The sequence below is a fragment of the Asterias amurensis genome, chromosome 4 (genome assembly GCF_032118995.1).
Source record: "Asterias amurensis chromosome 4, ASM3211899v1".
Classification (NCBI taxonomy): domain Eukaryota; kingdom Metazoa; phylum Echinodermata; class Asteroidea; order Forcipulatida; family Asteriidae; genus Asterias; species Asterias amurensis.
In genome coordinates this window covers 6,107,519-6,130,894 of record NC_092651.1, presented here as the reverse complement: position 1 = coordinate 6,130,894, position 23,376 = coordinate 6,107,519, and the positions used below count along the sequence as shown (strand labels likewise).

The window sequence follows — 23,376 nt, the reverse complement described above, 5'->3', positions numbered from 1 at the left end:
TTTACTGATATCAATTTTATTTTGATCATGGAGTTGTCTCTTTGTTTTTATTTTCACTTTTGATATTATTTGCTTCGACATCAAATGCTTTTCATTGTAAGGCTTTAATTATGAGGTGTTTTTGCCACCATTCTGTCATACATAGCATCATACCAGTCTCCTTTGGTCATCATTTTAATGCTTTCATTTCATGCATGTCTTATACCTAGAAAAATATTGTGATAAATCACCTGTGAATTTACAGGTCGTTTTATAACTGATAGGTCCCGCTGCTTAAATACGATTGAAACTGCCTCTAGCTACCGGGTAATCTCGGTGGTCTAGTTGGTAAGACACTGCTCTAGAATTGCAAAGGTTGTGGGTTCGAACTGCCTCTATCTAGCTACCGGGCAATCTTTGTGGTCTAGTTGGTTAAACACTGCTCTAGAATTGCTAAGGTCGGGGGTTCGAATCCCATTTAGGGGTGTTGTGAACCTAACTTAAGTGACACAAAACAAATCCAGCTAACTGCTTTTCCTGTTGTGCATTTACATATTAGTGTTTATTTTGTATTCTTACAAGAAAGCAACAAACAGGCAGTCAAAAAAAAAAGATAAGATAATTTGTTTTAATTTGTTTAATATTGTTTTGTGGTAAAAAATAGGGTCAACTAGGCCAATCCTTTGCCTGGTATTATCCTCAACTCTTCATTAATGTATTTTTTTTATTTTATTGTTATTGTTTTATACAGATGCCCAGCTTTATTACAAGCACGCTGCAATGTTCTCAGCTTGATAAGGTGGATACATTATTTGCATTCGTTGGATGAGATGCAACCGTACCAACAAGAACATCAACATTGTCAAACAACTACAAGCTGTCGATAGTCGATAAAATAGTCACGAAGATGGAAGTTCACAGCATGAAACAGAGTGAATATAAATAGCAACCTCTCTGCTTGTAGCGTTTTTTTTACAAAGCGTTACATTGCTACTCTTGCTACTACAGGTTGAGCAAAACAATATGAGCAGGATCACATGCTCAATGCTTTGTTTGTAACTTCTGAATTAAAATGGAATGGTCACAGTTATAAACTTATCAGCTTGAAGGCACTGGACTCTTAAATTGGTGATGACTCAAAATAATTGTTAGCATAAAAGAAAACTTGATAAAGAGCAATGGAGAGCTGTTGATAGTACAGAAAACTGTGAGAAACGGCTCCCTCTGAAGTAACTTTGTTTTTTAGAAAGAGGTTATTGCTCACTCAAATATTCAAAGACTTCAGGCCTGAAGCCTTTTTCTTTGGCATCTGAAAGCACACAATTTGTTTTGCAACAAGGGTGTTTTTCTTTCACTATTCTCTTGCATCTTCAACAACCAATTGAGTTCAAATTTTCACAGGGTTATTTGATGCATACGTTGAGATACACCAAGTGAGAATACTGGTCTTTGACAATATTACCAAAGGTGTCCAGTGCCTAAGTCCGTGGAGAAAGCTAGCCAAAAGAACTTGTTGCAATGTTTCCCTCATACTGGAGACTATGTTTGCTGATAGCTACGAGGCTCATACAGTACACGTTAAAGCTGAGTAAGAAACCTGTGATTATGAAGAGTAATTGATAAGATGCTTTTATCAAAACACAGGATTGCACTCAAACTAAGGGTTATCGTCAACATTAAATCCAGATGCATGTAAGATTGTACAAAGTAGACGAAGAAATCTTTTCAAGAAATTGGACATCGCATATTTTTTTATTTATTTTAGTTGATGCCAAACTGCTTAAACTCAGCAGCATTGTAATGAGATTTGTATAGTATTATTGTGTTTTCATAATTTATAGCGCAAGTGTAATGTGATTAATTTGATTTTAAAAAAAAACAATTGAAAGTGTGTTACCTTAAAAAAATGAATTACAATCAAGAGATTAAGCCCTAACATTCCAAAAAGAGTTCAGTATGACATATCTCGCTGAATTTACTTTTGATTAAATGACAACTAAAATTGGTAGCTAAGTATTAAACAAAAGATCAAAGTTAAGTCATGATTCACAGCCCAATAAACAACTTTGATTTATTTATTATTCTTCTTATATCTCAGGGTATTTAACACTTTTCCCCCAGCCGTCGATTTCACCAAACTCTTCCTAAATAGGATAAGTCTTAGGAATTGGGACGAGTTAAGTTCTGTATCCATAGTTAGGATTCATTGAACCCATTCTAAGATACTCGTCCTAACTCGAGATAGGATTCATCCCAGTGTTTTGTGAAATCGGCTGCAGACTTTCTTAATCTATGCATACATGAACACAGACAATTTGAAGATGTCAATGTTGTATAATGACGGACCAAAATTAACCAGTACAGCTTGCCAATTGTCAGCTTAAGGCAAAGACTTGAAAATGAGTCCGATTGTTTTGACAGAAACCGCTAATATTTTTTTAAAATTAGTCAATAGAGAATGCATGTGAGAACTTGAAGAGTTAAATGTTAATTGAAGATAACATTGACATAATACAAGTCATAATATCGTAACAATTAACTAAGTCATTCTTCTACGATCACTGCATCTCACTTAGAAGGAAAAAAAGGCGCAATTTGAGAAACTCACAATTCAAACAATTACAATCCTTTTATGGAGGGAGTTTTTAAGAAATAGGAAACATTACCAAATCATAAGATTGTAACAATTAACAAAATCATTCTTCTATGATCACTGCATCTCACTTCAGAAATAAAATCATTTGGCTCAATATTGAAACATTTACAATCGTTTAAGGGAGGGAGTTTTTAGGAATTATGAAACGTGTCTAGTTGGCATAAATGTCATGCACTTAATCACTGTTATGGTATAATAAGGTATCCACTTTTTATCCACGTTTGATTTTGTTTGCTGGTTCATTTACTATAACAAAATGTAAGAGGACCAACGGGGAAATCTATTCCAAATATTTACAGATTTTTTTCCGCCAGACACACAAGGCCTGAAGGCCACTTCAAGGTGTGGGCTACAATTATTTTTGTCCAGAGGCCGTTGCCACCTACTCCTAGGGCTGAAACAGGGTAACCCCTTTTACAGTCCATATGGATGTAGGCTTGGGTATCATCAATCAGAAGCCTGGCCGGTAGAGCAGAAAGCACTACCTCCCAAATTTTACATAGCAAGTGTCACGACCAGGATTCGAACCCACACTCTGCGGAGCAAACACCAGAGCTTGAATCCGGTGTTCTTTACCGCTCGGACATGACACGCCATGATAGACTTCGAAGTGGTTTTTTTTAATCCAAGATCCCTTTTATGTTCCTAAATGTAAATGGATGGTGAATCATATCTGAGTTATTTATAATCAATGGTCCTCAATCATATTATGTGAACTAGAATGATGTGATGGAATAAGTTAGATGGATATGTTGCTTAGCGGGAAACACCATTATTATCAGATGAAAGGATTCGTCTGTTTCATCTGAACATGCTAACTGAACTCTGCTTAGCAGTTTTCGTAATTAGCAATAATAATGGAGTTGATCATCAAGATAGAACTATCCTAAACAGTTCACGTAGTCTTTTTTCTCGAAAACAGTTTGTGCGAATGTATTCACGTAATCATTAGTTCATTTTTTCAAATTAATATAACATATTTATTCAGTGTAATAATGTGATTCAAAAAATAATCTCCTGTATAATTGGAAGACACATTCATAATACTGATTATCTGAACTGGAAATTGATGTAATTTTTAATTCATAATCAATGTTTCATTTTGGAGTGTGTAATTGACTAGATAGCCTAGTTGGTACAATAGTTGGTTATTTCTAAAGCCAATTGACTGGGTTTATAAGTACAGGGTTTCTTTTGTAGGTACGTTGGGGTTAAACACAATTGCTAAAGGGACACGTTGCCTTGGACCGGTCGATTTGGTCTATGAAAAGCGTTTGAAACCGTTTGTTATAAAATGCATATCGTTAGAAAGATGTTTTAAAAGTAGAATATAATGATCCTCACAAATGTGCCTCAACATTGCACCGTTTTCCTTAAACGTTTGAACTAACACTGCATGCCAATTTGTGGAGTCACACTTTTGACTCCACAAAATTCCGACCGTGTTAGTTCACAAAGTAAAAGGAAAACCACGCAATTTCTAGGCATATTTACTCTACTTTTAAAACATTCTTTCCAACCATATGCATTTTGTAACTAACAGTTTCAAACGCTTTTCATAGACCAACTCGCCTGCTCCAAGGCAACATGTCCCTTTAATCTGCATCTAAATAGACTAGTTTAAGATACACCTACATTGCTTTAATCAGTATTGCAATATGCCAGTTTACTGCCATCCTACAAGTCAAATGGACAATCAATTTAATTTGTAAAGTTTAGTATTATTGTTTATCCCATAAATAGTTTAAACACCAGGGTTTCTTGACTTCATGGTGTAATTTGCAATAGAAAGGGGATAGGGTAGCTGACTAGTTTGGAGCCTCAAGATAATGTGCATGTGTATACTGTATAGCGTGAAATCTAAGATGGCCGCTGTCGAACTGACATTTATTTTTCACTGATTGATAATAATTAATTAGGACGGTGAAAGACTATGAAATTGTGTGCTAACTTTCAAAGCATATACCAAATACTGTCACAGGTTAGACAGATTTAAGATTTTGCTCATTGATGACAATCTAGTGACTTATTGACCAAATAATGTACAAAAATGTGCCAAAAATTGTCTATTAAAAAAAAAAAAAACATTGAAATATTTGAAGATTTTTTAGAGATTAATATTAGTGAAGAGATGGTTAGACATAAACAAAACAGTATTTTCACTAGATGGAGAAATCATAATGATATTGATATTGTAATAAAAAATCCCACCTTGATAAAGGCAGAGTAATTGTTACTCGAAATATACCATTGTTACACCGTGCTACTGTTTTACACAGTGGGTAAAACTTGAGATATTTGATCTACAGAGGGCCTAGCCGGAAAGTAGATCCATTTAGCATTGTGTTATTGAATTCTCAAAACTGTATTCATCTTAAATTCTTTCACTACATTTAATCAAAATTGAAATGTTCTAATTCCATTATTCAATCATTCATATGGAAAGATGTACATATTATCTAAGTAGACTACGCATCACTTATGTAAATACTCGGCAATGTAATTAAACATTTTTTTAAAAGAGTACGTTCAGTGCATGATTTTTGGTAAAGCAATGTCACAAACTTTTTTCTCAAAGATTAAATTTTCAAATTTTCCTTGTACATCTTTCACAATTTTCCTTGATTTGTATTTTAAGTGTCTTTCTTGTAGAAGTTAGCAGTCTGCATGTGTCTTTGGATTATGTAGGTTTGGATGTGTGTGTTTAAGTAGCGTTTTTAGTTGCAATCATTGTAAAATATTTCCTGTATTTCTTTTTGTAGTTTTAAACTTGTACAAAGATATTGTTAAGCTGTTGCTGGCCCACCATTAACCTCCTTTACAAACTGCTTTACAGTTTCATTATTTCATTTTTCAACCACCTGTTTATTCTCAAACACTGCGTCTTTGGCCCTTTTCGAAACTTCGGCTTTGGCTCAGGCTAGCTTGGCCCCGCCGGTTGTTTTGACAATTGCACATGTTTTGTGTATGTGCTCAGGGCTTCAGACGAGAGAACGGAGCCTGAAGCCAAAGCCGTGGTTTCGAATAGGGCCTTAGACAGTAACACTTTTGAAGTTGCAATATGAATCGTAATGGTAGGTGTTTTCCTTTGAAGACAGCTTGCTTCAGGAAAGACAAAGTCGGACCATAGCAAAAAAGGGGATTTTATTGTTTGTATCATAAGTCGTTGCATACTTGAATGGGTAATGTTTTATCCCTCAGTATCCGAGTTGGAATCAATATACATAAGCAATACCATTACAATGTTGGTTATAGGAACCCCACCTCTTATTATTTTGATCGAATTAAGAACATAGCGTGTGACTTTCATTTGTTATACCTTTCATTAACTTATGTTATTATTTCAGGATGTTGTAATGGTCATTTCGTTAATTTATACCTTTTACTAAGTGGTATTGCAATAAAGAAAGAAAACTTTGTATTTTAAACTGTGCTGAATATTTGTGACTGATTATGTGCGCAAAATGATCATATGGCGTGTCATGGCCTAGTGATAAGAGCATCGGACTCAAGCTCTGGTGTTTCTGATCAGCAGAGTGTGGGTTCGAGTCCCAGTCATGACACGTGTCCTTAAGCAAGACACTTACGATGATCCTTCGTCCTTCGGATGGGACGTTAAGCCGTTGGTCCTGTGTGTTGTGTAACGCACGTAAAAGAACCCAGTGCACTTTCCGATAAGAGAAGGGGTTCGCCCCGGTGTTTCTGGTTTGGTTGACAGCATGTTGTGCCACTGCACCTTGTAAACAATTAGATGGTTCTACAAGAATGTAAAAGGAGTAGGTCTTGTAATTCAAGACGTAGTCCCCCAAACCTTGCAGGAAAATTCAGAATGTCAAAGCGCCTTGAGGGCACTGAGTGACGGATATGAGCGCTGTATGAGAAGCCATATTTATTTTTAACTAAGAAGTGTTTTTGCCACACCCTGAACTCATTTGACCACCTATCTGTTGTATCTTGTGGTTCCTTGATTCGGTAAGACTAGGTCTAACTTGGCAGCTATGGACGGGCACCACCCAATGCTTCAAAGCATTATAATGTGGTGATCCAGTAATAGCTGCCTACAATAGCACATAACATACTACTCTTTTCCCTGGGGTTGCCATGGGGAATATTGCAGTGGTCCAGTGGTTAGACTGCAGGACTTGCAATCACAAGGCTGTGGGTTCGAATCCCCCAAAGCTAACCGCTGATTTCACAAAATTAAAAGTAATCAGTGGAAATGGCGAAAAATGGCAAATGGAAATACGACGACAAGAATTCAGGAATTTGATCAACCAGGCAAAGATCACCCATTATTCATCTCAAGTACAAGATTCCTCAGGAGATCAAAAGAAGCTCTTCAAGATAATTGGTAAGTTGTTGCTCAAACCCAAAACCCATGTCCTTCCATCCACTTACAACGATCAGGACTTGGCAAATGAATTCCAGAAATTTTTTGTCACCAAGATATCAGACAAACGCTCATCATTTTCATCAGTCCTTACAACGTGCCGAAGACATTGCCACATCTTCAACAAGAGTGTAGACTATCTGTGTTTGAGCCTGCCACTGTTGCTGAGATTCAAAGGGTTATTATGAAATCTCCTTCAAAATCCTGTGAGCTGGATCAAGTGTAAACATCCATGAAGCAAAACATTGATATATTTGTACCGTTCATTACTAATCTTGTCAACGAATCTCTCAGCTCTGGTTGTTTCCCCGATAGCCTCAAAATTTCCTACATCAGGCCGCTCATCAAGAAACCAAACCTGGACAAGGAGGTATTCAAAACCTAGTCTTGGCTCAAGGCATTATTGATGCTCTAACACAATACTTGCACAAATCAAAGAGCCATACAGAGCCCTCTGTTGGTCAAGAGTTAGAAACGGAGACTTTTTGCACAAGAAAATAAACATTGAACTTCATACTTTATTGCATTCATGTTCTGTACAAAGTAATTACACTTACTAACCATGAGTGGCTCTGATGCACCTTGTCAAATGCACTGGACACGTTTGGTGGTTGTCAAAGACCAGTATTCTCACTTGGTGTATCCCAGCATAAGCATAAAAGAATAAATCGGTGAAAATTTGGACTCAATTGGTCTTAGAAGTTGCAAGAGAATAATGAAAGAAAAACACCCTTTTGTATGCTTTCAGATGCCTAATAAAAAGGCTTCAGGCCTGAAGTTTAATTATTTGAGTAAGACAAAACCACTTTCTCATAAGTTACGTTACTTCAGAGGGAGCCGTTTCTCACTATGTTTTACACTATCAACAGCTCTCCACTTCTCGTTATGCTAACAATTATTTTGAGTAATTACCAATAGTGTCCAGTGCATTTAAGGGGCTGTTGATACACAGTCTGGCCTTGTTGACAGATATTCTTACACCAGGATATTTGTTTAGTTAAAGTAGTTCAACCTTGATGGGAACACAAAGCAATCTAGTCAAGTAGCAACTTCAATACTACCAATGCCATTCTGGGTTGATGGACAATGGACCCTTCCCATGAAATATGCTAATTATATTCATGCATGCGTACAGACCCTGTTGGTTGGCAAACGCCATAGAGTTGTGCACTGAGCAGATGCGCAGTCGCGTCTGCGTCACGCACGTGTTCAAAACAGCGCGATGTTCCCTCATTTTGCCAACCAAAACGTAAGTGCGCACGCGCTACATGCAATTTACAGAATTGGGAAGGGTCTATTGAAGTGTACCATTCTTATACAAAACACAGACTGTACATGTTCATGTACACAATAACTATAAACCAGGGCCCAATTTCATAGCACTGCTTCAGCAAAAAATAAGCTAAGCAAAACAAAATTATGTTCTTAATGACACTGGACACCTTTGGTAATTGTAAAACATCAGTCTTCTCACTTGGTGTATCTTAACATATGCATAAAATAACAAACCTGTGAAAATTTCACCTGCTCAATTGGTCGTAGAAGTTGCGAGATAATAATGAAAGAAAAAACACCCTTGTCACACAAAGTTTTGTGCTTTTAGATGGTTGATTTCGAGACCTATAATTCTAAATCTGAGGTCTCGAAATCAAATTTGTGGAAAATTACTTCTTTCTCGGAAACTATGTCACTTCAGAGGGAGCTGTTTCTCACAATGTCTCATAACTATCAACCTCTCCCCATTACTCGTTGCCAAGTAAAGTTTTATGCTAATAATTATTTTGAGTAATTACCAATAGTGTCCACTGCCTTTAAGCACAAACATAAGCTAAGCAAAACAAAATTATGCTAACCACCAGAAAAAGGTTACCAGCAAAAATACCAGCTAAAGGGTTACCAGCTAAAAAACATGTAGAATTTGTGACTTGGGTATCCTGCTCATTATAGCTAAGCAGGGATTTTAAAAGCAGTATTTTCTGCCTTAGCAGCCCTATGAAAATGGGCCCATGTTGGAGGTGATTACAATTTCAGTCTTTTAACAAAAGTGCATACATCAAGGATGTTGGACACTTGAACCTTTACACATGATTCTTTTACAAGTAAATGTAACGACGACTCTTTTTATTCAAAAAGGGTGAACAATTCTGAATTATAGACGATGTAACCTCTGACATCACCCGAAAACCATAGCATGATTCACACGCATACCGCCGGGCAAAACCTTTGTGTTTTGGAAGCCAGCTAGAAAGTAAACGCAATCTCATGACTTCGCATCTGTTTACCCAGCGAAACATGACGTGTACAGTGTTTTGTCAACAGAGGGCGGTTTGAATGTAAACATAGGTCACATCGTCTATTAATAGTTACAATACAAAACTTACTTAAACTAACACTTATACTCCACCACTTGATAACAGGATTTCCTCAAATTTCAGGAATAAACTTGTTTTTGAGAATATCATTTTGAATATGACACACAGTAAAGGTAACAAAAGTTTTTTAAATAAATGTACAATAATTATTTTTCTCTTTGGAGAAAATATGAATCGCCCAAACCTTTGCTGTAAGCCTCGGCTAAAAGGATGGTTTGCATACCTCCCATACGCTGAGTACAATGATAAACAATGGGTGCGTTCGATTAGTTTCCCTGGGTCGACCCTGGTCTAACCCTGGTACATTCAAATAGCGTTTGACGCTATTCCAGGGGCTCACCCAGGTCAGCCCAAGGTGCACGACGTCACCACGAGAGGGTGAGTGATCGTCGATTAGCTCTTGTCAGGGGCTCACCCGAGTGAGCACCGTGGGGTTGACCCAGGGAAGCTAATCGAACGCACCCAATAGTGGCAGCCTATCGATCTCCTAATTCTCATTTGTACAACAGGATGAAGGTCTGGAACCAGGGATACACAATAACACCTTGGAAAAGGGAGACTTCAAGCATGAATTCCAGTACCCTTTGCTCCTCATTGTACAGGGAAAAAGTGTTGCATGGTGAGTGTATACCTGTGTCAATGTTTCTGTGCGGAAAGTCTGATAAATGTCTTTATAAATCTACTTGCATACAATTGAACAGACACAGTGAGGCTATTAAAGGGAAGGTACATGTTTGGTAATTGTCAAAGACCAGTCTTCTCGCTTGGTGTATTCCAATATAAGCATAAAATAACAAACCTGTGAGAAGTTTGAGCTAAATTTGTCATTGAAGTTGTGAGAAAATGGTGAAAGAAAAAACACCCTTGTTGGAAGAATTTGTGTGCTTTCAGTTAGGAATAAACGAAAGTCTTTTATTATTTTAGTGAGAAATTACCTCTCAAAATCTGTGCTACTTCCGAGGGAGCCGTTTCTCACAATGTTTTTGTATTATGAACAGCTCTCCAATGCTCGTTACCAAATTAGTTTTTAAGTCAATATTATTTGTTTTTGAGTAATTACCAAACGTGTACCTCCCCTTTAAATAAACAGAAATATATATAAAAAATGCTAAACAACATATTCGTTTGTAAAATGTGTCTTTTGATGTTCGAGTCCCAGTCATGACACCTGATTTGTCCTTTGGTTGGGACGTAAAGCCATTGGTCCCGTGTGTTGTGTAATGCACATAAAAGAACCAAGTGCACTTATCACGAAAAGAAGGGGTTTGCCCCGGTGTTCCTGGTTTGGTTGGCTGCATATTGCACCACAGCACCTTGTAAAACATTACATGGTGATATGTAAAAGGACTAGGTCTCATAATTCAACCTTGCAGGAAAACATTATATGTTAAAGCGCCTTGAGCGTCACTGAGTGACGGAAATGAACGAAGAAGCCATTATGGATGTGTTATGATGCAGAAAACATAGTTTCCTTTATAGGAGTATATACTGCAAGAGCAATGCAACCACACAGAGTACAACCGCAATCATTGTTTTCTATGCTCACTGGTCAAGACAAGCTTGCAAGAAAAATACAAGACACTATTTTGTTGGCAATTCTTAGATGTATATTTGATCACATTAAAGAAGTAGCCGAGAACTGGTGAAGAACACTCGATAGAATGATAAAACTAATGCGATCCCACATTGTATCTAATAATCTATGTCAAGTAGAGACATAGAACTTACAAAATGGACAACAAATGTTTAAAGGAACCGGTTGCCTTGGATCGGTCGAGTTGGTCTTTTAAAAGCGTATGTAACCGTTTGTTATTAAATGCATATGGTTAGAACGATGTTTAAAAAGTAAAATACAATGATCCACACACATTTGCCTCGAAACTGTGTAGTTTTCCTTTTACTTTGAGAACTAACACAGTCGGCCATTTATGGGAGTCAAAAATTTGACTCCCATAAATGGCCGACCATGTTTGTCGACGAGGTAAAATGAAAACCACGCATTTTCGAGTGATACGTGTGTGGATCATTATATTCTACTTTTAAAATATCTTTCTAACCATATGCATTTAATAACAAATGGTTACATACGCTTTTCAAAGACCAACTCGACTGATCCAAGGCAATGTGTTCCTTTAATTATTAGAAGTATGGTCATAAAGGGAAAGCACACAGTTTTAGGTATGTACAAGACTAATGATAAATGCTGATTCATATGAATGGTAAGCTTCCTGTATAATGTTGCAATCAGAATTACTGTATAATTACTGTTGAAGATTTCATCCACAATTGATAAATTTCAGTTTGCTAGAACCAAAGTGCCGATAACGATAGCCAGTACCACAAACCGAATACTTGAGTTTGCAAGAACCAAAGCGCCAACTGATAAACTTCAGTTTGCCAGAACCAAAGTGCCGATAGCAAGTACCGCAAACCAAATACTTGAGTTTGCAAGAACCAAAGCGCCAATTGATTAACTTCAGTTTGCTAGAACCAAAGTGCCAATAACGATAACAAGTACAGCAAACCAAATACTTGAGTTTGCAAGAACCAAAGCGCTAATTAATAAACATCAGTTTGCCAGAATCAAAGTGCCAATAATGATAGCAAGTTCCACAAACCAAATACTTGAGTTTGCAAGAACCAAAGCGTCAATTGATAAACTTCAGTTTGCTAGAACCAAAGTGCCAATAACGATAGCAAGTACCGCAAACCAAATACTTGAGTTTGCAAGAACCAAAGCGCTAATTAATAAACATCAGTTTGCCAGAATCAAAGTGCCGATAATGATAGCAAGTTCCACAAACCAAATACTTGAGTTTGCAAGAACCGAAGCGCCAATTGATAAACTTCAGTTTGCTAGAACCAAAGTGCCAATAACGATAGCAAGTACCGCAAACCAAATACTTGAGTTTGCAAGAACCAAAGCGCCAATTGATAAACTTCAGTTTGCCAGAACCAAAGTGCCAATAACGATAGCAAGTACCACAAACCAAATACATGTACTTGAGTTTGCAAGAACCAAAGCGCCAATTGATAAACTTCAGTTTGCTAGAACCAAAGTGCCAATAACGATAGCACTTTTTGTCCTGTATTATCATTTGATAAACTTGAGTTTCCTAACGATGACTAGAGCAGGCTAGCTAACAAGCTAGTCGAAACGTTGAGACCAATTAGGAGCTAACTCTGCGGTTGTGAAGTTAATAACGATCAAATTATAGCTTAAGCAGTAGTCCCGGCCGATTTTCTACCTTCCGCCGAGGTAGTAGTTTAAAAGCAGGACAGTTCTTTTCAGAACTGAGAAGTCCTTAGAATTCCGAAAATCTACTCTGCGGAAGTAGAATATAAAGCAAGAGGAGTTCTCGAAAGAACATTATCTGCCTGGCAAGTAGATACACACATTGATTTACAAGAAGGGTAATTTTGTGACCGCAAACCAAATACTTGAGTTTGCAAGAAACAAAGCGCCAACAATCAAAACCTTAGTTTGTTCATTTGATTCCGTTCTTAACAGTCTTTATAATCCATGTTACATTAGATCATTAATAAATTTCTAATCTACAACCTAATTATTAAACATGATGAGAATCAACAAACACATTATTTTAGGTAAAGTTTAGATTTGCACATAAATCATTATATTCAGTTAATAAGGACAAATGATGCATAAATAATGCTTTTCTTGCATTGGGAATAAATAGGAAAAAAGAATTCTGAAGTGCATCTCCACCAATGTAAAGACGATGTGACCTCTGACGTCACTCGAAAACCATAACATGATTCGCGCGCATACTGCCTGGCAAAACCTTTGTGTTTTGGCAGCCAGCTAGAAAGTACACGCAATCTTACCGTGACTACGCGTCTTTTTGCCCGGCGAAACATGACATGTACAGTGTTATGTCAACAGAGGGCGGTTTGAATGTAAACATAGGTCTCATCGTCTATAATTAAAAAGGCAATGAATCTGAGAAGCGTTACTGTCAGTAATGCTACTCAGATTTGATTTTTGGGGGATAAGAAGTTAAACCTTTTTCCATAACCGCAGTAGTCTGCAGTAAAAAGTTTCTCAAAATGCATTCTGCTATCCAAAGCTACTGTACTTCTTACCGAGTAAGTTTTTATTGCCACTCATTTTCAAGTCATTACCAAACGCTTTAAACCAGCTTTTGGTATGAATGTAAAAGAACCTACTTTTTGCTCATTAGTTGATCTTTTGCTTACTTTTGATCACAGAAAAAGAACCGTGGATACGATAACAATGTATTGTTTTTTGAAGAGATGCTAAGCCTGGCAAACTTGTCAAATACGACCCTTTTTCATATACATGCCACACACCCTGTGGGTAAAATAAGCCATTTGTGTGTTAGATTGGAATATTGTCTTGTACAATGACGTGCTTGATCACAAGTTACCACTTTAATTTGAGTTCATCAGACTATCGAGACAGTTGCTATGTCACATGATTAGGGGCAAGCTTTGGCGAAGTTACGTAAGAGACGGTGAGCACCCATACATAATTATGAATGGACGTGTATAGCACAATGGTACCAGGGTTTGCTCATCTGGAGGTTGCTATACAAAAGCTTGCCCGAACCATTCGACATAGCAACTGTCTCTATAGTCTGAGGAATTCAAATGTAAGCTGTACATTGGGTGCTTCCCTGTGTTGACCCTGGGTTGCTCACTCGGGTCAGCTTATCGAACAATCACTCACCCTCTCGTGGTGACGTCATGCACCTGGGGCCAGCCTCAAAGTGACCCACTCCACAAGCAGGGCACTTGGGGCTGAGCCCCTGGAATGATTTCAAAGCTATTCGAACGTACCAAGGCAGACCAGGGTCGACCCACGGAAGCTAATCGAACGCACCCTTTGTGACTAAGCAAGTCATTGTACGACACAATTTTCAAATCAACTCGCATATGGCTTATTCTGTAAACGCTTGGGCTAACCTGTTGAGTCCACTACTGCGGTTGCATTGGTGGAGCAAATCTGGAGATCATCGTGATACACTTGGTCAAGAAATTGCGAAGAAATTGTGGTGTGTTGGGCTTGCTGCAGTAAGTCTCAGTCACAATACGAAGCTCGTGAAATATCTGCCTGCAAATCAACACAAATTATACAAGACGACATTTAGAATTTTAAAGTACCCAACAATTTCCAACATTAATACAAACCCTTTTATACTGTTCAATTAACTTCGTAATAATGTAAAAAAAATTATAGTAATTAGATAAAAAAAAATCTGTTAGTTGCCTCTTTAACTTTTGAATTATTGGAGAGAGCCCTCTGTTGGTGACTTTTGCTCATGTTGAGTTGACACTATTAGTATTTCAGACCACATAAACCCAGTTTCTTTGTTATTGATGTGGTTCTTTCTCCTTGGCGCCTCTGTGATTAACCCAGTTGCCAAGCTGGCAAACAAGCCCCTGGAAAGTGTTATGTAAGTTCTTTTCGAAGGACCCAGTGAAAATTTCCGTGAAGATTTTTGCCCCTTTATAAAAACTACAGGCAGCATGGTCTGATGTGGACTCTACGATTTGATGGTAAAATAGATGAAGTTTTTATCTACTGTGATGTGCTGTCTGTGTGTGTAAGTACTGTTTATTTATTACCTATCTTGTGGCGATATTTCACCGTGCTTACCGTCCCCCAACCCCTCATCTGTGCTGTGCTGTCTGTGTAAGTACCGTTTAATTATTACCTATCTTGTGGCGATATTTCACCGTGCTTACCGTCCCCCAACCCCTCATCTGTGCTGTGCTGCCTGTGCAAGTACTGTTTATTTATTTCTATCTTGTGTCGATGTTTCACCATGCATACCATTTCCAACCCCTTATCTATGCTGTGCTGTCTGTGTGAGTACCGTTTATTTATAACCTATCTTGTGCCGATATTTCACCGTGCTTACCGCCCCCCAACCCCTCATCTGTGCTGTGCTGTCTGTGTAAGTACCGTTTATTTATTACCTATCTTGTGCCGATATTTCACCGTGCTTACCGCCCCCCAACCCCTCATCTGTGCTGTGCTGCCTGTGTAAGTACCGTTTATTTATTACCTATCTCGTGCAGATATTTCACCGTGCTTACCGTCCCCCAACCCCTCATCTGTGCTGTGCTGTCTGTGTAAGTACCGTTTATTTATAACCTATCAAGTGGCGATATTTCACCGTGCTTACCGTCCCCCAACCCCTCATCTGTGCTGTGCTGTCTGTGCAAGTACTGTTTATTTATAACCTATCATGTGCCGATATTTCACCGTGCTTACCGCCCCCCAACCCCTCATCTGTGCTGTGCTGCCTGTGTAAGTACCGTTTATTTATTACCTATCTCGTGCAGATATTTCACCGTGCTTACCGTCCCCCAACCCCTCATCTGTGCTGTGCTGTCTGTGTAAGTACCGTTTATTTATAACCTATCAAGTGGCGATATTTCACCGTGCTTACCGTCCCCCAACCCCTCATCTGTGCTGTGCTGCCTGTGCAAGTACTGTTTATTTATTTCTATCTTGTGTCGATGTTTCACCATGCATACCATTTCCAACCCCTTATCTGTGCTGTGCTGTCTGTGTGAGTACCGTTTACTTATAACCTATCTTGTGGCGATGTTTCAACATGCTTACCACCCCCCCCACCCCCACCCCCCACCCCCCTATATTTTGTCTAACAATTGTCTAAAGTCCATGCAGTACCAACAATCCACTTGGATTATGTGATTTACTTTGCATAGATATAAATTTCTTACTTGCAATAGGGGTTTCGTCTTGATCCATATCTGAACGTCAGGAATCTGAAGTACATAATTGGCACTAGGAAGGTGACGCGACCTCTGTAAAAAATAGTTAGTGTTAATAGTTAACAATCAAAAGATAAAAACAAAAAAGCGGACAGTAGATACATATATCTGTGTCTCTGTTAAAGGTACACAGTGTCTTCAGATTGGGTCCTTAATGATTGGAAAGATTTTCAAATTAGAATATAATGACTCGGTAAAATGTAGGACAGTTTTTATAGTGTACTAGGGTTGACCTAAATGTAAACATGGTAGAGGCTTTAATACACTTTTCAGGCTATTTTATCACAATATTGTATATTTTTCCGAGGGCTAACAAATCGGAAATCAGACTTAAAGGCAGTGGACACTATTGGTAATTGCTCAAAATAATTATTGGCATAAATCCTTACTTGGAAACAAGTAATGGAGAGAGGTTGATAGTATAAAACATTGTGAGAAACGGCTCCCTCTGAAGTGACATAGTTTTCGAGAGAGAAGTAATTTTCCACGAATTTGATTTTGAGACCACAAAATTAGAATTTGAGGTCTCTAAATCAAGCATCTCAAAGCACACAACTTCGTGTGACAATGGTGTTTTTTCTTTGATAACTATCTCGCAACTTCGACAACCAATTGAGCTCAAATTTTCACAGGTTTGTTATTTGATGCTTATGTTGAGATACACCAACTGTGAAGGCTAGTCTTTGACAACTACCAATAGTGTCCACTGCCTTTAATGATTGGGAAGACTTTCAAATTAGAATATAATGACTCGGTAAAATGTAGGACAATTTTTATAGTGTACTAGGGTTGACCTAAATGTAAACATGGTAGAGGCTTTAATACACTTTTCAGGCTATTTTATCACAGTAATGTATATTTTTCCGAGGGCTAACAAATCGGAAATCAGACTTAAAAGTAAGAACATCATCCTTTATAATGACAGAAAACGGTACACTATTTTGGAGAACCAAAATATCTTTGCTCGGGAATGCCAGTCAGAAACCTTACAACAGTTAACTGCTGTGTAGATTTATAATACAATCTGGGAAGCGGCAGCCAGGGGATCACCTAAAGAGGATGCAACATTTTTATTTCAGATATCAAATAATAAACCACAAGGGAGTATGGTACTTACGTGAAAACCATGAATATAAGGAAAGGCATGATTATGATTTCATCCAGAGCGATAAATCGTAGCAGTTGATTCTGGTTACTAATCAGCATGTCCACCACCTTACGGATCAAATACATCCTATTAGGTCCCATTAACTGCCAAACAAACAAGATATAAATCAATTAGTTTCTTATGAATTACTTGGATAAATTGGTCACTAATCTTCTTACATTTGAGGAAGAGGTTACTTCTCAATCAAATATTAACAGGCCTGAAGCTTTTTATTTGGGCATCTGAAAGCACATTAAAAGGTGCAAAAATTATGTTCTTTCTTTTATTAATCTCATGCAACCTCGATGACCAATTGAGTCCCAATTTTCACAGGTTTGTTTTCTTTATGGATATGTTGAAGTACACTAAGTTAGAATACTGGTCTTTGACAATTACCAAAGGTGTCCAGTGCCTTTAAAGGATTTGGGTACTTTTTGTAACACAAAACACAATGTCCACAGATTTAAATCAAACTTACACCGTTTGAAGATAATGATAGTAGAAAGTGTGTCTTAAAATATTAGTTGCTGGGGTGCTGTAGTTTTTCAGAAATGAGTAAAACAATGTCATGCAAATACGTTTTCACCTGCTTAAATAATATCTTCTCATGAGCACCGAGACGAAAATTATTTTAATGACATTGTTTTACTCATTTCTCAAAAACTACATCACCTCAGCAAGTAATATTTTCAGGGAAGCTTTCTACTATCATTATCTTCAAACTGTGTAAGTTTAGTGTAAATCTGTGGACATTGTGTTTTTTTGTCCTACAAAAAGTACATAGACCCTTTAAGACTGAGTCACTACTCTTTTATACCCACAATCACACAAGTGTGAATACGCCTGCGACCGTGGACCTCCTGTTGTCCGTCTTTTGTTTATACCAACTTCTGGTTTTGGACACGTTTTCCAACTGTGGACCTTTCCCGAACCATGGACTCTATTGTCCTCCGTAGTTATAGGTTCCCGGTTTGAATGTGTTTACCTACTCAAGAATACCATTTTCATATAGGTCCCCGGTTTGAATGTGTATGCCTACTTAGGAATACCATTTTCATATTTGTGTACATTTTTCCTTTTCTGCTTCAATGCTCAATGGTTGCACAAACTTCAAAGTAATTCTATTTTTGTGATTACATACTTACATTGATAAGTTTCTTGATGAAGTTTGATGCATGCAGGAGAGCAAATAATAATGGCGGTGTCAGGGCCACTGTTATTGGAGTCAAGGATGTCAAATCACTTAGAGTACTCATAGCTGTCTTGGCTTGTCTATACTTGCGTCGCTAAACATGTTTCTGTTCAGCAGAGTGTGGGTTTGTGTCCAGGGCCCAATTTCATGGCTCTGCTTACCGTAAGCACAGAATCGGCACTTATGGAAGCAGGGAATTCTGTGCTTACAGTATGCGTTTTTCACGGGTTAGCGGCAAATTTTGGCTTCTGCGCGTGCATACTCCGCGTTACTAGGCATTATACGCTCACCAGGCTAGCGCAGAAATCGGCGCTTGCACGTAAGCGGGGAATCGTGATCGTAAGCGCAGAATTCGGCGGTAAGCAGAGCCATGAAAATTGGACCCTGGTATTTTACACTTGCGTCCTTTAGCAAGAAACTTTTAAGTATTGCTGCATCCTTTGGATGGGTCGTAAGCCATTGGTCCCATGTGTTGTGTAATGCTTGTAAACAGTGCACTTATCAAAAAGAGAAGTGTTTCTAGTTTGATTGGCAGCATATTGTGCCACAGCACCTTGTAAACCATTGCACCATGGTCTCATACTTCAAAATGTAGTAACTTGCAGGTAATAATACTGTGCGCTTTCATACGCCCTAGAGGTGTGATAAAGCGCTATCTAACAACCTAGAATTATCATTACTATTATGTATGCAGGCCTGGGCCCAATTTCATAGAGCTGCTTAAGCACAGATTTTTGCTTAAGCGAAAAAATCCTTGCTTAGTAAAATCAGATTACTGGCCAAGACTCCACTCAAGTGTTATGCTAAGTAAACAACAGCTAAATACCAGTCACAAGCAATGTATATGGCATGACATTTTGGCCAATAACATGTGTAAAATAAGCGCGCTACTTTCGTGCTTAAGCAAAATTTTTGCTTAAGCAGCTCTATGAAAGTGCCCCCTGTTTGCTTCGTTTAAATTCGGTGCTCTTAACCGCCTGGCCATGACACGCCATGATAGACTTTTTAAACAATTTTTATCCAAGATCCCTTTTTTGTTTCTACATGTAACTGGACGGTGAATCATATCCGAGTTATTTAGAATCATTGATTCTCTATCATTGATTCTCTATCATTGATTCTCTATCATTGATTCTCTATCATTGATTCTCTATCATTGATTCTCTATCATTGATTCTCTATCATTGATTCTCTATCATTGATTCTCTATCATTGATTCTCTATCATTGATTCTCTATCATTGATTCTCTATCATTGATTCTCTTTCATTGATTCTCTATCATATTATTTGAATTAGAGTGATGTGATGCAGGCCTGTGCTTCATTTTTGGAAGGGGCAAGGGCACCAAGGCATTTTCTCCTTGATAAAGGGCACCCTCTGAGGAAATTGTAAATTTCTACTGGCACATTTCAAGGGCACCAAGGCAATGACCAGGGGGCATGGAGGCAATTGCCTTCATTGCCCCTGTAAAGTATCAGCCGGGATAAAGCACTATATTAGTACTTATATTATTATTATGTATGATATCAGTCTGATTCAAAGGATACGTGTGATGGCTTGGCTATTGGCAAAGATGAGTGAATAGAAGAGGTTATGACAACTGTCTTCCATTAATAGCAGAGAGAGGTAAATCCTTGTGAACTGGAAGGACGGTAAACGCTGCTGAAGACGTAAAGCACTCGTCAAACCATTGCAGATGATCGCACGCTGGTAAAATACTTGGGCTGATTGAGGTCTGAAAATTCAACAAAACAAACGGCGTAGTTAAAAAATGGTCAAGTTTCCAACTAATTAGGAATTTCCAACGCTTTTCTTTCAGGCCTGTATGCGTTGTTTTAAAATGGCAAGGGCACCAAGGCATTTTCTCCTTGGTAGAGGGCACCCTATGAGGAAATTGTACATTTCTACTGGAGCATTTAAAGGGCACCAAGGCAATGACCAGGGGGCACGGAGGCAATAGCCCCTTCGATGCCTCAGTGAAGTATCAGGCCTGTTTTTTTATTATTTATTTTTAACGGGGCAGCAAAACTTAACCTGTTACAAATTGTGATTGGTTTACTTTTCAGCACCATACTAATTTGTATAAAACTAAGAATAATTTGTGTTTGGAACTTTATGAATAACAGTGAAAACACACAAAAGCAAGTAATCCCCTTCCAAGTGCCAGTCACTTTGCAGCTGCGCAGCTTTGTCTCGGACACAAAGGCATTGACATAAGGCTAGGCTTACTGCTGATATAACTGGGTTGACTGGTGATTAAGCTAAGTTGGCTTGTTAATGTTGTCAACAAAGGAATATGAAACACTCAAACTGCTGCTGGATCTATGTTACAGCACAGGCTTTCACTTGATGTACGGTTTGTGTTTTTGAAGACAGTTAATCCTCGGATTGAGCTACCACAAGTTTCACATGATTTTTTTCAGATGGAAGTATAAAACATGGGGGAAAAATGTCTGAACGAAAACAAAGGCCGTCTCGGCAAATGGCTAAAACCCAGGAATGGCTAAGCCGGGAATCGTGATCATAAGCGCATAATTTGGGGGTAAGCAGAATTGGACCCTGGTCTTTACACTTGCGTCCTTTAGCAAGAAACTTTTAAGTTAACACAATTAGTATTACTGCATCCTATGGATGGGTCATAAGCCGTTGGTCCCATGTGTTGTGTAATGCTTGTAAAAAAAAAAACACAGTGCACTTATCAAAAAGAGAAGTGTTTCTAGTTGGCTAGAACCCCCCCAACACCAAAATTGCGACAAACACTGAAAAAACAGGTGAAATGAACTTACCCATAGATTGGTACTAGATAGAAGAAACTACACACAACTGTAGTGACTCTGGACAGCAGCAGACACAAATCCAGCTTGTTACTCGCCAAGTAATTCTGACACAAAATTAACAACTTCATTAGCTACTGAATTCCTTTTACTTGAATTACTTCACCAAAATTCACACATTGGAATTTAATCAGCTGACACAACTCAATGAAACATACTTAGTTGAATCCACTCTTTGGAACTCAGTCAGTTGAACCCCACTAAGTAAAATCACTTAGCAGAATTGACTAATTGAGTTTCACTTTGTTGAGTCCACTCATCTCATAAACGTAGAATCGACTCATTGAAATTGCACAAAAATAGTTAGTAGCGTGACCTTTCGATACTAGAGGTCTCTCAAAGGCCTCTCACCATACATGCTTTAGAAGGTCCTTTTGGTTGTTATGCAGTTTGCAACAGCCAATTTTTTTTTCTCGTTTGAATTCACACAGTTTAATCCACTCAGAGAAATAAACATAGAATCATATTTCACTCAGTTGAATCCACTCATCTCATAAAATCTTTGGAATTTGTTAACTTAAATGCTGACAGTTAGTTGCTCCTAAGTTACTATTATATCCACATTATACTTACTGACACGGCTGAGAGACCACCACCATTTTGTGTTTGGCCAGTAGGTGGGCTTTGATCTGGCTGTGCGTCTTCATCATTCATCTCTTCAATAACAGGCATTCTGAAGCCGTATCCCGAGATGTACTAATAGAACTGAAAAACCTGTTTGATAGGGAAAGATAAATAGTGTTAAAAAAAATAAACAAATAAATTTGCTCGGCACCCCGAACAAAGATATTGAAAGAATAGGGAACCAGCCGCCAACATAGGGATAACCACCTCCATGGGATAACTAGCCAAGGTGGTCTACTCAGTAGGCCTACTCTTTATAACTTTCCCTGGGGTCGATTTCACAAAGGTAGTCCTAACTTAGGACTAGTCCTAAGCAATGCTAAGAGATAGGACTGGTTCTAAGTTAGGACCAGTAACTCATCATAACTTAGGACTGGTCCTATCTCCTATCTCTTAGCATTGCCTAGGACTAGTCCTAAGTTAGGACTACCTTTGTGAAATCCACCCAGGTGGTCTACTCAGTAGGCCTACTCTTTATAAGTATTGAACTATTGCAATGATTTAGCCCCTTTGTTTACGCTGTTGGTATACTACATTGGTATGTTTTTATGTAACTAACAAAATAAACATTTTAAAAAAAAGGCTAGAACTGAAAAGTCTCCCGAACTCCGAACATCTACTCCCCGGTAGAGTAGAATAAAGCAAGACAGTTCTCTAAGTCTAAGAACAAACTGAACTCTACCTGGCAAGTAGATACACACATGGTCTAACTGCACACCAAATAATTATAATGTATTTGATGATTTTTATGATGATACCTCACCCATTGAGGTAGCCAATACGCCCCATCACTCATCAGTCAAGGAAAGGGAGTTGATCAATCAATTCAAAGTAAAACATGTCAAATCCTAGGCCTTTATTGATAATCTAAATCTGATACTAAATTGAATAGATACATAGAGACACATATCATCAGATCACACTCAGCAAGATGATTCATAATCAACTAATCAATATTATAAGCAATCATGCCGAACAATTTGCTGGTCTGCAAACTAGAACAAAATGTACACAATGCAATTGCAATGCAAGATCTGCGGAAAGAAAGACGTCGACAAACAAAGTACAAATAAATTGGGTAATTCAACTTAGGTAGAAAACTGGCGGAGTGGCTGCCGGATACAGAACTTTAGCCTATTTATGGTTGATATATTCTCAAAAAATTCAGAATAGTATGATCGAAGTTACGAGTGTTTCTTACCGCTGTTTTTGATGATGATCTGCTAACTTGATGAAATTTTGCTGAATTATTTTACGACAAAGTCCCAAGACGTCCCCGTGGTGTAGGTTTAGGGCATTGATCTTTGAAGAGTTGGTACCACACTATTGTACTCTAGCGCCCTCTTGCGACGATAATTAAATTTTTCATCCCCTTTTCATTTTTTTAATTGA

At 38.1% G+C, this 23,376-nt stretch overlaps 3 protein-coding genes across 9 annotated transcripts in view; 1 reads left to right on the top strand and 2 right to left on the bottom strand.

Moving 5' to 3' along the window:
* Window positions 1-6,035, top strand: part of LOC139935792 (dachshund homolog 1-like) — an 80,128-nt gene extending 74,093 nt beyond the window's left edge. For all 7 annotated transcript variants that reach the window (XM_071930385.1, XM_071930381.1, XM_071930384.1 and 4 more), the window contains one exon: window positions 731-6,035. Coding sequence is in view for 1 of the 7 variants with exons in the window: in XM_071930383.1 (XP_071786484.1) it covers window positions 731-774 (44 nt within the window). In the remaining 6 variants the exon portion in view is untranslated. The remainder of the gene's footprint in view (window positions 1-730) is intronic.
* Window positions 1-23,376, bottom strand: part of LOC139935796 (uncharacterized) — a 144,074-nt gene that overhangs the window by 24,515 nt on the left and 96,183 nt on the right. The window lies entirely within an intron of this gene.
* On the bottom strand, window positions 11,453-23,236 carry LOC139936605 (transmembrane protein 33-like). The gene is made up of 8 exons (XM_071931446.1): window positions 23,186-23,236; window positions 21,934-22,074; window positions 21,313-21,407; window positions 20,074-20,261; window positions 18,479-18,546; window positions 17,304-17,437; window positions 16,136-16,219; window positions 11,453-14,492 (listed from the first exon to the last, which is right to left on the bottom strand). The coding sequence occupies exons 2-8, from the start codon at window positions 22,030-22,032 to the stop codon at window positions 14,357-14,359; spliced, it is 804 nt and encodes a 267-aa protein (XP_071787547.1). The 5' UTR covers window positions 22,033-22,074; window positions 23,186-23,236; the 3' UTR covers window positions 11,453-14,356.

What these genes read in the sequence shown, in the direction of transcription:
- LOC139936605 (XM_071931446.1), bottom strand. Translation starts at nt 22,032, where the DNA reads ATGCCTGTTATTGAAGAGATGAATGATGAAGACGCACAGCCAGATCAA. An exon ending in CAATAGCCAAGCCATCACAC is followed by an intron (nt 18,547 to 20,073) that starts GTATCCTTTGAA and finishes CTCCAATAACAG; the next exon opens with TGGCCCTGACACCGCCATTA. An exon ending in CTTATATTCATGGTTTTCAC is followed by an intron (nt 16,220 to 17,303) that starts GTAAGTACCATA and finishes TATTTTTTACAG; the next exon opens with AGGTCGCGTCACCTTCCTAG.